A 14,872-nucleotide genomic window follows, 5' to 3' on the forward strand; every position below is an offset into this window, starting at 1 on the left:
CATTGCTCAATCCTAACCTCAGAAATCAGAGTTGATCAATCTCATGTGAAAGGCACCAAGACAAAAGAGAAAAATAAAGCCAAGAAGGACAAGAAGAAGAATCAGAACAGTGAAGTATTGGAGAAAAAAGCTGACAAACGCAAAGTGGAAGAGCTTATGGTCAGTATCTTTTCATACTGTCTGCAAAAGTGTATAACTTTATTACATTAAGTATTAAGTATTAATATATACAATATTTTTTAAGTTTATACTTATATGTACTTTTTAAAATACATCCCGGTTCTAAATGAATTAAATATCATTCATATTTAGGTGTTCAATAAGGAGCTGGAGACTGAATTTGATAACTTTGAGGACTGGCTTCACAGCTTCAACCTGTATAAAGGAAAGGTTGGAGATGATGATGACAACAGTGGGATGGATGACGACCGGATCATGGGCCGATTCAAAGTATAATCAGTTATTAAAAGAAGGGCCAACTAAGATATTCTGATTCTGATAAAATGCACTGTTGTGTATTGTTAACCTTGTTCTGTGACCTTTGACCTAGGGCTCACTGTGTGTGTACAAGCTGCCCCTTTCAGAAGAAATCACCAAAGAGCCTGGATTTGATCCCAATATGGGCATGTTTCAGAATATACCATCCAATGATCCCATCAATGTCTTAGTGAGGATTTACATTGTTAAGGTAAGCAATTTCTCAAGATCCTAGTTCCCTGAGTGTTAAACCAACACTTAACTCAATCTTTCTACACTACTGAGCTCCATCATTACTGAACTGTGAAAATCTTCCTTTCTAGGCAACAAACCTTCACCCTACTGACCTTAATGGGAAAGCTGATCCCTATATTGTCATCAAGCTGGGAAAAACAGAGATCAGGGACACGGAGAATTACATCTCTAAGCAGCTCAACCCTGTTTACGGGAAGTGAGTATGAAAGTGTGAACCTTCAATATGGAATAAAGTTTAAATGAAAACAAGAAACGAGCAGCTGTAGCGATACATACTGGAGCAATGATCGTAAGATTAGTAATCATAATATTCAATTTGTAACAGTGGTTTAATCCTAATATAGACTTCCTGATATTCTCCACAGGAAAAATAACAGCAATAGTATGCTCGAAACAGTTCTTTGGTTTTTCTTTCAAGGAGAACTAAGACAAGTCTTATGTAAAACCGAACAACAAAAGGTTTCCCTTTCAGAACACAATCCAAGCAGAACCCCTCGTGAACCAAAGAAATGTAAATAAAATCATAAAATAGTGATATAGTTATGTCCTGTAGTTCAATTTACAGTGTCTTGCATAAGTATTCATCCCCCTTGGTGTTTGTCCTGTTTTGTCACATTACAAGCTGGAATTAAAACAGATTTTTGGAGGGTTAGCACCATTTGATTTACACAACATGCCTACAATTTAAAGGTGAATTTTTTTATTATTATTTTTTTATTGTGACACAAACAGTAAGATGAAAAAACAGAAATCTGGAGTGTGCATAGGTATTCACCCCCTTTCATATGAAACCCCTAAATAAGAGCTGGTCCAACCAATTCCCTTCATAAGTCACATAATTAGTTGATTAAGATCCACCTGTGTGCAGTCAAAGTGTCACATGATCTGACACATGATGTCTGTATAAATCAACCTGTTCTGAAAGGACCCTGACTCTGTACAGCTGTATGGTAGACCATTGGAAAGGGTTAAGAGTTTCAAATTTCTTGGTGTTATTTTTGATGTAAGACTTACCTGGAGAGATCATATTTCAAAAATAATAGACAAAAGTAAAAGAGTCATGAACTTGATGAGATGTCTTGCTGGAACAGAATGGGGAGCAGATGTAGCATCCTTGAAGCAGATTTATGTTTATTTAATTAGGTCAAGAATTGAGGGCGGCACGGTGGTGTAGTGGTTAGCGCTGTCGCCTCACAGCAAGAAGGTCCGGGTTCGAGCCCTGTGCCCAGCGAGGGCCTTTCTGTGTGGAGTTTGCATGTTCTCCCCGTGTCCGCGTGGGTTTCCTCCGGGTGCTCCGGTTTCCCCCACAGTCCAAAGACATGCAGGTTAGGTTAACTGGTGACTCTAAATTGAGCGTAGGTGTGAATGTGAGTGTGAATGGTTGTCTGTGTCTATGTGTTAGCCCTGTGATGACCTGGCAACTTGTCCAGGGTGTACCCCGCCTTTCACCCGTAGTCAGCTGGGATGGGCTCCAGCTTGCCTGCGACCCTGTAGAACAGGATAAAGCGGCTAGAGATAATGAGATGAGATGAGAGGTCAAGAATTGACTATGGGTGTTTAGTGTATGGTTCTGCAGCCAAATCTATTTTAGCTGGATTAGATGTAGTTCAAGCTAAGGCATTGAGAATATGCACGGGAGCTGTACGATCTTCTCCAGTGTGCTCGCTACAAGTGGAAACAGGTGAAATGCCACTTGGTTTAAGAAGAAGGCAGCTTCAAGCTAACTATTGGGTCAATTTGATGGGTCAGAGATGTGATCACCCTGTAAAATGTGTAATTGAACCATCATGGGAGAGGGAGGTGGCAAGACTCTCAAGTTTTGGGTGGTCTGGAGAAATCGTAGCACAGGAATTGAACATTCTTAATAAGAGCTTTTGTTCAGTAGTAATGTGGCCTTTAATTCCTGTATGGCAATTGGAGGTTCCAGAGACTGCCTTGAAGTTGCTTGAAATTAAGATGGAAAATCCTGAGGTAGACTTGGCATTTGAATTTCAGTGTCATGTAAGAGAAAGATATAAGAACCATATATTAATTTTTACTGATGGGTCAAAAGATCAAGAAACAGGAGCTACAGGGTCAGCCTTTTTTGTTCAGAGTTTTAATTTTCAAGCTTTTAAAAGAACCTCAGATTTAAGTGTATTTACTGTGGAGCTCTATGCAATCCTAATGGCAATACAGTGGGTTGAACAGATACAGAGTCAGAAAGTACTGATATGTAGTGACTCTGTGTCAGCTATTAGCTGCATTGGAAAAGGTTTGTCAAAAAGCAGACAGGATCTCATTTATGAGATTTTACTGATAATTAGTGAGGTGAAAAGAAGAGGGATAGTAAGGTGTCGTTTATATGGGTCCCAGCTCATGTAGGTGTCACATCTAATGAAAAAGTGGATAGCTAAGAAAGCTTGTCAAAGAGAGTCCATAGATGTAAATATAAAGTTATCAAAATCAGAGGGCAAAAGTATTGTGTGGCAAGAAACAATTTTAAAATGGCAACAGAGTTGGCAACAAGAAACAAAGGGTAGGCATCTGTTCTCAATTTCTAGTAGAGTAACTGACTCGGTTGTAAAAGAGGGAGTAATCGTAAGGAGGAAGTTATTTTTGCAAGGTTGAGAATTGGGCATACATTTTTAAATAGCACTTTGTTTTTATTGGGAAAACATCAGAATGGTCTGTGTTCTTGTCAGGAACCGGAGACAGTTCATCATGTCATACTCTTTTTGCAGAAATTATGACAGTCAAAGACAGGAACTGCTCGCACAGTTGCGTGGACTTGGTTTGGAAGAGGTGACTTTGAAAAGCATTTTAGAAATAGGATCAAGTGGAAAGGGAAGACGATTTTTCTTAAAGTTTTTATTGGATACTGGTCTGTATAGTAGGATATAGTGTAATTGGGCCTTAATTAGGCATCAATCCTGTAGATGGCAGCAATGCAACTATTTGGATGCCGGCTGCCGTAAAACTCCGAAGAAGAAGAAGACCCTGACTCTGCAACACTACTAAGCAAGCAACATGAAAACCTAGGAGCCTCCAAACAGGTCAGAGACAAAAGTTGTGGAGAAGTATAGATCAGGGTTGGGTTATAAAAAATATCCCAAACTTTGAATATCCCACAGAGCTCCATTAAATCCATTATAGCAAAATGGAAAGAATATGGCACCACTACAAACCTGACAAGAGAAGGCCCCGCCCACCAAAACTCAGACTGGGTAAGGAGGGCATTAATCAGAGATGCAACAAAGACACCAAAGATCCACAGTGGAGATGGGAGTATCTGTCCATAGGACCACTTTAAGCCATACACTCCACAGGACGGGGCTTTATGGAAGAGTGGCCAGAAAAAAAAGCCATTGCTTAAGAAAACACATTTGAAGTTTGCCTAACAGCATGTGGCAGATTCCTCAAACACATGGAAGAAGATTCTCTGGTCAAATGAGACTAACATTGATCTTTTTGGCGCTCATGGGAAATGCCATGTGTGGCGCAAACCCAACACCCTGAGAACACCATTCCTCCAGTGAAGCATGGTGGTGGCAGCATCATGCTGTGGGGATGTTTTTCGTCTGCAGGGGCAGGAAAGCTGGTCAAGGACTGAAGGAAAGATGGATGGCACTAAATACAGGGCAATTCTGGAGGAAAACCTGTTTGAGTCAGCCAGAGGTTTGAGACTGGGACAAAGGTTTACGTTCCAGCAAGGCAATGACCCTAAACATACTGCTAAAGCTACACTGGAGTGGTTTAAAAGAAACATTTTAAATGTTTTGGAATGGCCTAATCAAAGCCCAGACCTCAATCCACTTGAGAATCTGTGGCATAACTTGAAGATTGCTGTAATTGCAGCAAAAGGTGGCTCTACAAAGCATTGATTTGGGGGTTGAATACCTATGCACATTCCACATTTCTGTTTCATCCTCCAAGGGGGATGAATATTTTTTCAAGACACTGTATGTCAACTGTATTTCTTTATTCAAGAAAATAATTTACTCTTTCTAAGATCTTTTGACATCGAGGCCAGATTTCCAATGGAGTCGATGCTGACGGTGTCGATATTTGACTGGGATTTAGTTGGCATTGATGACCTGATTGGAGAGACCAAGATTGATCTGGAGAACCGTTTCTACAGTAAATACAGAGCCACCTGTGGCATCGCATCCACCTACTCTCTGTAAGCATCAGTTGATCAGTTACATACAGAGTGCATTTCATGCTTTGTGAGCTCTCAGCATTCATGTTTTGATTTGTTTTATGCACACAGCCATGGCTACAACTTGTGGCGAGATCCTCAGAAACCCTCCCAGATACTCACTAAATTGTGTAAGGAGGGCAAGTTGGATGGGCCACATTATGACCCAGGTGGAAAGGTCAAGGTTGCAAACCGTGTCTTTTTGGGGCCAACAGAAATTGAGGATGAAAATGGTGAGTCATTAAATAATTTTTCAGCAATACTGCAGCAGTTTTCATCTATTTCTTTGTGATGTCTAATACCTGTGAAGGGTTGGATTTATAAAGGACAGTGAGTGTGTGTGTGTGTGAGTGTGTGTGTATATGACATCGAGTCATACATGAGCTGATAGCGCTATAATCCATGCACGATGAGATTGAGTGGAATAATTGTTTTATTCTAAACACATTCACGGGATTTTGAAAAACGGAGCAATTTTATTTTTAATTTTTGCTAATTCAATAAATAAATAAATACTTTATACAGAGCATCCAACAAAATCATTTCCACTTAGAATGTAAACAAACCGGTGAAATGACAGAACCAATTTGTGAAATGCTGTAATAAAAATTATTGAAAAATAAAAGGTACGTTCTTACCATCAAATACTTTTATTCCATATTTTGTTGCTTTTTTTTGTATTTTTTTGGGTTTTGTTTTCAAGTAGAGTTTTTATTTCGTCCTCGGTTGCTTTAGCAACATGCTTCACCATTTTGTTTTTCTCTACTCATGGTATATGAGCTGATATCCTAGTAGTAGAGTAGCCAATCAGAGCACATGATTGCTCATATCCAGTGAATGTGGATAGAATATATATCAGCCATAAAATTAAAAACACAGACAGGTGAAGTGAATAACACTGATGATCTCATTACAGTGGTACCTTCAAGGGGTGGGATATATTAGGCAATAAGAGAACAGTCAGGGGGCAGCACGGTGGTGTAGTGGTTAGCACTGTCACCTCACAGCAAGAAGGTCCTGGGTTCAAGCCCAGCGGCCGATGGGGGCCTTTCTGTGCGGAGTTTGGATGTTCTCCCGATGTCTGTGTGGGTTTCCTCCAGGTGCTCCGGTTTCCCCCACAGTCCAAAGACATGCAGGTTAGGTTAACTGGTGACTCTAAATTGACCGTAGGTGTGAATGTGAGTGTGAATGGTTGTCTGTGTCTATGTATCAGCCCTGTGATGACCTGGCGACTTGTCCAGGGTGTACCCCGCCTTTCGCCCGTAGTCAGCTGGGATAGGCTTCAGCTTGCCTGCGACCCTGTACAGGATAAGCAGCTATAGATAATGGATGGATGGAGAATGGTCAGTTCTTGAAGTTGATGTGTTGGAAGCAGGAAAAATGGGCAAGCATAAGGATCTGAGTGACTTTGACAAAGGCCAAATTGTGATGGTGAGATGACTGGGTCTGAGCATCTCCAAAATGACAAATCTTGTGGGATTTTTCCAGTATGCAGTGGTTAGTACCTACCAAAAGTGGTCCAAGGAAGGACAACCAGTGAACTGGCAAGAGGGTCATGGGTGTCGAAGGCTCATTGATTTGCATGGGGCACAAAGGCTCACCCATATGGTCCAATCCCACAGAAGAGCTACTGTAGCACAAACTGCTGAAAAAGTTAATGCTGGCTGAAACAGAAAGGTGTCTGCATTAACTTTTTCAGCAGTCAGTGGTCATGACGTTATAGCTGGTGCGTGTGTGTGTGCGTACGTGTAGGTCTGAAGAAGCCGACAGATGAACACTTGGCACTTATTGCACTGAACCACTGGGAGGAAATGCCTCAAGTAGGCTGCAGACTCGTCCCTGAGCATGTAGAGACCAGGCCTCTTCTCAACCCAGAGAAACCAGGCATAGAGCAGGTACAATAATCTCACTCTGTTTATGTTCCAGAGGAATCCTGGTTGTTAACGCTTTGAACACTTCACATTTTATTACTGAAGGCCAACTCAGCATACTACAATTTTTTCCAGATGTTAGCAGTATTAAATTTTTTAAGATAAATAAGTTAATCAAAGACAGCACTAAATGAAATTTAAATCATGCCAAGTAAATTCAATATCAGTTTCTCTGTAACTGTTAAGAAATGTGTCACAGTGACAAGTAATCCATCCTGTTCTTGTTTGGATTTTATAATCCTTGCAGGGGAAAATTGAGATGTGGGTCGACATGTTCCCAATGGATGCGTCTGCACCAGGGCCAGCCATAGACATATCACCACGAAAACCAAAGAAGTGTGTACTTTTTAAAATTTTTTTGGGAGTTGGCATCTTTCTTTGGTGTTTACATACAACCGCAAATCAGACAAAGTTAGGATGGTTTGTTGACATTAAAATTGAAAGCAATGATTTGTAAATAATCTTTGACCTGTATCGCACTCAAAACAATATGACATCACATTATTTGTTTTACCTCGTGATTTTTTTTTCCAAATAAACACATTTCAATTTTGAGTCTTGCAACACAAAAAATGTTGGGATGGTAAAGCATTTACCACTTTATAATGTTGCCATTTTTTCTCGCAACACTTAAATGATGTTTAGGGACTGAAGACACCTAGTGATTGAGCATTTCAGGCGTTACTTTGGCCCATTCCTCCTGCAAACAGGTCTTAATGTGTGCAACAGTATAGAGTTGTCATTGTTATTATCTTGCATTTCAATATTTGCAACACATTCTCTATCAGAGACAGAGAGGACAGACACCCTCCTCTTCCACAGCCACGCCTTTGTAATGTGTGCAGAATGGTGTTTTTTTTTTCCTTGAAGGCAGTAAATGTTGCTCCAAAGTCTCAGTGTACTTTTCTGCATCAATGCTCCATCACAGAAGTGCAAGTTACCTTTGCCAAGGGCACTGACCCAACCCCATACCATGATACACTCTGGCTTTTAGACTTGGTACTGGTAAATGTTTAGATGGTTAATTTTTCTTGGGTCCAGAGCACGCACTGTTTTTTTTTTTTTTTACAAGAAAGACATGGAATACTAATTCCTCTGACCACAATACATGTTTCCACTGTGTGATTGTCCATCCCAGACACCTCTGAGCCCACAGAAATCTATGGCACTTCTGGGCACAGTTAAAATCAGGCTTCCTTTTTGTACAGTAAAGTTGTAACTGGCGTTGTGGATGTAACTCTGTAGTGTAGTACTCGACAAAGGTTTGCTGAAGTAATCCTGAGCCCATGTGGTTCTATCAGCTATAGATGAATGATGGTTTTTGATGCAGTGCTGTCTGAGGGATTGGAGATCACAGGGGTTCAGACTAGGCTTGAGCCCTTGCCCTTTACACACCGAAATCCCTCCAGGTTCCTTGAATCACTTAATGATGATATGCACCGTAGAGGATGGAAAAATCCAAATTCCTTCCTCTCTTTCTTTGAGGAACATTATTTTTAAACATTTCAATAATTTTCTCACGCATTTGTTGACAAACTGGAGATCCTCGGCCCATCTTCACTCCTCAAACACTCGGCCTTTCCTGGATACTGATTTTGGACCAAATCATGGTTACAATCACCTGTTGATAGAACCTGTTTCAAATCACATCATTATTTAATTGTTTTAGTTCATTACTAGCCATAAATGACCCCCGTCTCAACATTTTTTGGAATGTGTTGCAGGACTGAAACACAGGAATGGATGTATATTAACAAACGATATGACGTTGACCAGACAACACATGAAATATCTTGGGTTCATTCTGTCTGCAATGTAATACAAGTCAAAGCAAATTTAGAAATCACTGCCTTCTTTTTTTAATTTGCATTTTCCATACCTGACCTTTTCTGATTTCAGGTTATATTTACGTACACACATAATGGTATTTATTTATGATATTGATTATCTTACTTTTTTGACTGTGTATGATAACCTAGTATAAAAATATCATGGTTTCATGGTATCAAACAACCGTTTACAAACATGCAAGCTGGTGATGAAAATGAAAGGGAAATGTATTTCCATTTCTTTGTGCACAAGTCTCTTTGCACATCCTTGTTCATAAAACAAAAAAAATGATACAAAAATATAAACTGCCTAATTGCTTTTCAAAAACATTTTTCAATTAAAAAAAATCTACAGTGTCAGTGCTTATCAGTGTCCTTTTGAGACAGTTGGAAGAGAGACAGGCTGTCGGGAATGGCAGTGTCCTCGGCCAGAAAAAAAAAAAAAAAATTAGATTGGCAGTATATACAGTGCTGAGCGTAAATGAGTGCACCCCCTTTGAAAAGTAACATTTTAAACAATATCTCAATGAACAGAATTAATTTCCAAAATGTTGACAAGACAAAGTTTAATATAACATCTGTTTAACTTATAACGTGAAAGTAAGGTTAATAATATAAACTTAGATTACACATTTTTCAGTCTTACTCAAATTAGGGTGGTGCAAAAATGAGTACACCCCACAACAAAAACTACTACATCTAGTACTTTGTATGGCCTCCATGATTTTTAATGACAGCGCCAAGTCTTCTAGGCATGGAATGAACAAGTTGGCGACATTTTGCAACATCAATCTTTTTCCATTCTTCAACAACGACCTCTTTTAGTGACTGGATGCTGGATGGAGAGTGATTTTATGGATTGATCTTTGTGTAACATTGTTGAAATATTTAAAAAAAATAAAAGTGCTGTGATTTTATAATTTTTTTTTCTGATTCATAACAGAATTGTATGTTTATAGAGTATTTGGAATCCGATTGAAATAAATAGAATTAGACCAGAATTAAATTCCGAGCAAATAAAAAAATTACATGCTTGAAATATTCAGATTTTTCTATTCCATTCAGAAAATATTTTTGCAGTCTGTTGTAAATATGTACCACATATTACAATATCAATAGACAGTTTATATTTTTAGATGTAAAAACAAAGTTTTGGTTTGAGGAATGACATGCGACCTTTGACCTGGATGTTCATGTGGTTACGATGTCAATTGCCTGTTGATGTTTATTGGTAAACTACAAAATTAGAAATTAATACAAACAAATGATGAACAAAATGTGATCTATGAAAATATTTAGAAAGTGGGTAGAAAGTGGAACAAAAAGATTTTCTGACGCAGGTTAACCGTTATCAGTTCATTTGTTTACAAACATTAGAATCACTTCCTCATTTACATAAACACCGACATCCATATATTTATATAAAATATATTTTTGTACTGAATATGTCTATGTAAATAAATTTTTAATCAAAACTGTTTTGCTAACTTAATACTGCATACCAATTATTTATTTAATAAATAACCATCTGGATGCATACATGTCAACCTTTGGTCAATCAAACCTGTATAACCAACCTCCAAAATCCGTATTTCCCTTATAAAATCCTTATAAGATGCAAATTAAAATAATTTACCTAAAATTTGAATGATAATTAACAATGATATATCCAAGTTACTTTTTATTCAATATTAATAACAATAAACCTTCAGAATGAATACAAAGCTCCAATGTTTGACAAAAACACAAAGTGTCACTCTAATGTTCTGAATTGTACTCCATGACAGCTTTTTTAGCGCTCTGCACCAATACCTCACGAGGCTGCATGTCACAGCAAGTGTCTGTGTTGATCTTGCCATTCAGAATCTTTTCAGTCGCTATTGAAAGTCGCTCAGGTGGAAATATGCTTTTCAAACAAAATGTTACTTCCCGGTTGGCGGGATTCTTGCAATGCGGTGTGCGCATGATCAAAAGTGGAACGAAGTCTCGCTACCACAAGATAACGCGCGATTTCATAAGACTCTTTACTGGCTGTCTGTGCTTTCTGTGGTGTACAGTACGTTTGTAAATGTTATGCGCTCTTATCATCGTGGAAATTGATTTTAGCTCTAAATAAATATTGAAGTTTTTTTTTTTAAGAATCCGTATAACTTTATTTGTACGCCCGTATACTACGTTTATTGAATCAAATCCGTATAAAATACGGACATTCCGTATAGGTTGACATGTATGTGGATGTCAATAACTGTGGACAAAGGTGTCGATAATTGTGGAACGGTGTCACGTGATCTGCTATGCTAAGTAATCAGGAATCAACTCATATTTTTTTTTCCCCAGTGGAAGTTTGACTAATTATTCATGCACAGTTTACATATTGAAAGTCTTTTCTACTTTTGCAATGGCCAAAAGACCATTAAGGTGTCAATAATTGTAGCCGCCACTCTACTATTTGAAACTTTTATAATATAGTTAGATAACCACATCTTTTCCTTTCTTCCCTGTCCTTCCACCACTTTACCAGATACGAGCTCAGGGTGATCATATGGAATACTGACGAGGTCATTCTGGAAGATGACGATTACTTCACAGGGGAAAAATCCAGTGATATTTATGTCAGGGGGTAGGTATGGGTAGGTGTGTGAAATGTGTGGTTGGGTTTGCTGATCTTTTCCTTTCTATCTGTATGTTTTATTTGGTCTTGCTCCCTCATGCCCTGTGTTCTTGCTGTGTTGTCCAGTTTTGACAGGAGAGAAGATGTCTGACATCTACAGTATGTCAGGGGGTAAAGATGATTCCAGTGCATGGCTTAGCTGCTTGTTTATAGCCAACATTTTACTAAAAAAAGTTAACCAAAGCTTTCACTGAAAATCACACACCTTAGCTTTACAGGAACATGCCATTTAAACAGGAGTGCTCTGAACGCCATAAAATATTACAAGACTAAAGGTTAGTTAGACTCCTGACCTTTAAATAATGTCCAACCGTATACATCTGGACAAGAACCTCACTGTAGGATATTGCATATCTGGAATGCGTGCAGTATCCTACATGCTGCTATAAATCCTTTATTGTGCAATATATTTAAAATACAGTGGTGCTTGAAAGTTTGTGAACCCTTTAGAATTTTCTATATTTCCGCATAAATATGACCTATAACAACATCAGATTTTCACACAAGTCCTAAAAGTAGATAAAGAGAACCCAGTTAAATAAATGAGACAAAAATATTATACTTGGTCATTTATTTATTGAGGAAAATGAGCCAATATTACATATCTGTGAGTGGCAAAAGTATGTGAACCTGTAGGATTAGCAGTTAATTTGAAGGTGAAATTAGAGTCAGGTGTTTTCAATCAATGGGATGACAATCAGGTGTGAGTGGGCACCCTGTTTTATTTAAAGAACAGGGCTCTATCAAAGTCTGATCTTCACAACACATGTGTGTGGAAGTGTATCATGGCACGAACAAAGGAGATTTCTGAGGACCTCAGAAAAAGCATTGTTGATGCTCATCAGGCTGGAAAAGGTTACAAAACTATCTCTAAAGAGTTTGGACTCCACCAATACACAGTCAGACAGATTGTGTACAAATGGAAGAAATTCAAGACCATTGTTACCCTCCCCAGGAGTGGTCGACCAACAAAGATCACTCCAAGAGCAAGGCATGTAATAGTCAGCAAGGTCACAAAGGACCCCAGAGTAACTTCTAAGCAACTGAAGGCCTCTCTCACATTGGCTAATGTTAATGTTCATGAGTCCACCATCAGGAGAACACTGAACAACAATGGTGTGCATGGCAGGGTTGCAAGGAGAAAGCCACTGCTCTCCAAAAAGAACATTGCTGCTCATCTGCAGTTTGCTAAAGATCACGTGGACAAGCCAGAAGGCTATCGGAGAAATGTTTTGTGGATGAATGAGACCAAAATAGAACTTTTTGGCTTAAATGAGAAGCGTTATGTTTGGAGAAAGGAAAACACTGCATTCCAGCATAAGAACCTTATCCCATCTGTGAAACATGGTGGTGGTAGTATCATGGTTTGGGCCTGTTTTGCTGCATCTGGGCCAGGACAGCTTGCCATCATTGATGGAACAATGAATTCTGAATTATACCAGTGAATTCTAAAGGAAAATGTCAGGACATCTGTCCATGAACTGAATCTCAAGAGAAGGTGGGTCATGCAGCAAGACAACGACCCTCAGCACACAAGTCATTCTACCAAAGAATGGTTAAAGAAGAATAAAGTTAATGTTTTGGAATGGCCAAGTCAAAGTCCTGACCTTAATCCAACTGAAATGTTGTGGAAGGACCTGAAGCGAGCAGTTCATGTGAGGAAACCCACCAACATCCCAGAGTTGAAGCTGTTCTGTACGAAGGAACAGGCTAAAATTCCTCCAAGCCGGTGTGCAGGACTGATCAACAGTTACCGCAAACATTTAGTTGCAGTTATTGCTGCACAAGGGGGTCACACCAGATACTGAAAGCAAAGGTTCACATACTTTTGCCACTCACAGATATGTAATATTGGGTCATTTTCCTCAATAAATAAATGACGAAGTATAATATTTTTGTCTCATTTGTTTAACTGGGTTCTCTTTATCTACAGTGGTGCTAGAAAGTTTGTGAACCCTTTAGAATTTTCTATATTTCTGCATAAATATGATCTAAAACATCATCAGATTTTCACACAAGTCCTAAAAGTAGATAAAGAGAACCCAGTTAAACAAATGAGACAAAAATATTATACTTGGTCATTTATTTATTGAGGAAAATGAGCCAATATTACATATCTGAGTGGCAAAAGTATGTGAACCTCTAGGATTAGCAGTTAATTTGAAGGTGAAATTAGAGTCAGGTGTTTTCAATCAATGGGATGATGATCAGGTGTGAGTGGGCACCCTGTTTTATTTAAAGAACAGGGATCTATCAAAGTCTGATCTTCACAACACATGTTTGTGGAAGTGCATCATGGCATGAACAAAGGAGATTTCTGAGGACCTCAGAAAAAGCATTGTTGATGCCCATCAGGCTGGAAAAGGTTACAAAACCAACTCTAAAGAGTTTGGACTCCACCAATCCACAGTCAGACAGATGGGGAAACAAATGGAGGAGATTCAAGACCATTGTTACCCTCCCCAGGAGTGGTCGACCAACAAAGATCACTCCAAGAGCAAGGCGTGTAATAGTCAGCGAGGTCACAAAGGACCCCAGGGTAACTTCTAAGCAACTGAAGGCCTCTCTCACATTGGCTAATGTTAATGTTCATGAGTCCACTATCAGGAAAACACTGAACAACAATGGTGTGCATGGCAGGGTTGCAAGGAGAAAGCCACTGCTCTCCAAAAACAACATTGCTGCTCATCTGCAGTTTGCCAAAGATCACGTGGACAAGCCAGAAGGCTATTGGAAAAATGTTTTGTGGACGGATGAGACCAAAATAGAACTTTTTGGTTTAAATGAGAAGCATTATGTTTGGAGAAAGGAAAACACTGCATTCCAGCATAAGAACCTTATCCCATCTGTGAAACATGGTGGTGGTAGTATCATGGTTTGGGCCTGTTTTGCTGCATCTGGGCCAGGACGGCTTGCCATCATTGATGGAACAATGAATTCTGAATTATACCAGCGAATTCTAAAGGAAAGTGTCAGGACATCTGTCCATGAACTGAATCTCAAGAGAAGGTGGGTCATGCAGCAAGACAATGACCCTAAGAACACAAGTCATTCTACCAAAGAATGGTTAAAGAAGAATAAAGTTAATGTTTTGGAATGGCCAAGTCAAAGTCCTGACCTTAATCCAATGGAAATGTTGTGGAAGGACCTGAAGTGAGCAGTTCATGTGAGGAAACCCACCAACATCCCAGACTTGAAGCTGTTCTGTACGGAGGAACGGGCTAAAATTCCTCCAAGCCGGTGTGCAGGACTGATCAACAGTTACCGCAAACGTTTAGTTGCAGTTATTCCTGCACAAGGGGGTCACACCAGATACTGAAAGCAAAGGTTCACATACTTTAGCCACTCACAGATATGTAATATTGGATCATTTTCTTCAATAAAATGACCAAGTATAATATTTTTGTCTCATTTGTTTAACTGGGTTCTCTTTATCTACTTTTAGGACTTGTGTGAAAATCTGATGATGTTTTAGGTCATATTTATGCAGAAATATAGAAAATTCTAAAGGGTTCACTAACTTTCAAGC

General features: G+C 39.0%; 1 protein-coding gene across 2 annotated transcripts in view; it reads left to right on the plus strand.

Moving 5' to 3' along the window:
* otofa (otoferlin a) overlaps positions 1-14,872 on the plus strand; it is a 238,015-nt gene that overhangs the window by 207,758 nt on the left and 15,385 nt on the right. For both annotated transcript variants that reach the window (XM_060917975.1, XM_060917976.1), the window contains exons 34-42: positions 23-159; positions 313-450; positions 551-688; positions 801-928; positions 4,724-4,894; positions 4,985-5,145; positions 6,665-6,807; positions 7,091-7,179; positions 11,194-11,292. In XM_060917975.1, coding sequence (XP_060773958.1) covers positions 23-159; positions 313-450; positions 551-688; positions 801-928; positions 4,724-4,894; positions 4,985-5,145; positions 6,665-6,807; positions 7,091-7,179; positions 11,194-11,292 — 1,204 coding nt within the window. The remainder of the gene's footprint in view (positions 1-22; positions 160-312; positions 451-550; positions 689-800; positions 929-4,723; positions 4,895-4,984; positions 5,146-6,664; positions 6,808-7,090; positions 7,180-11,193; positions 11,293-14,872) is intronic.

The sequence above is a fragment of the Neoarius graeffei genome, chromosome 3, assembly GCF_027579695.1.
Source record: "Neoarius graeffei isolate fNeoGra1 chromosome 3, fNeoGra1.pri, whole genome shotgun sequence".
Taxonomy (NCBI): domain Eukaryota; kingdom Metazoa; phylum Chordata; class Actinopteri; order Siluriformes; family Ariidae; genus Neoarius; species Neoarius graeffei.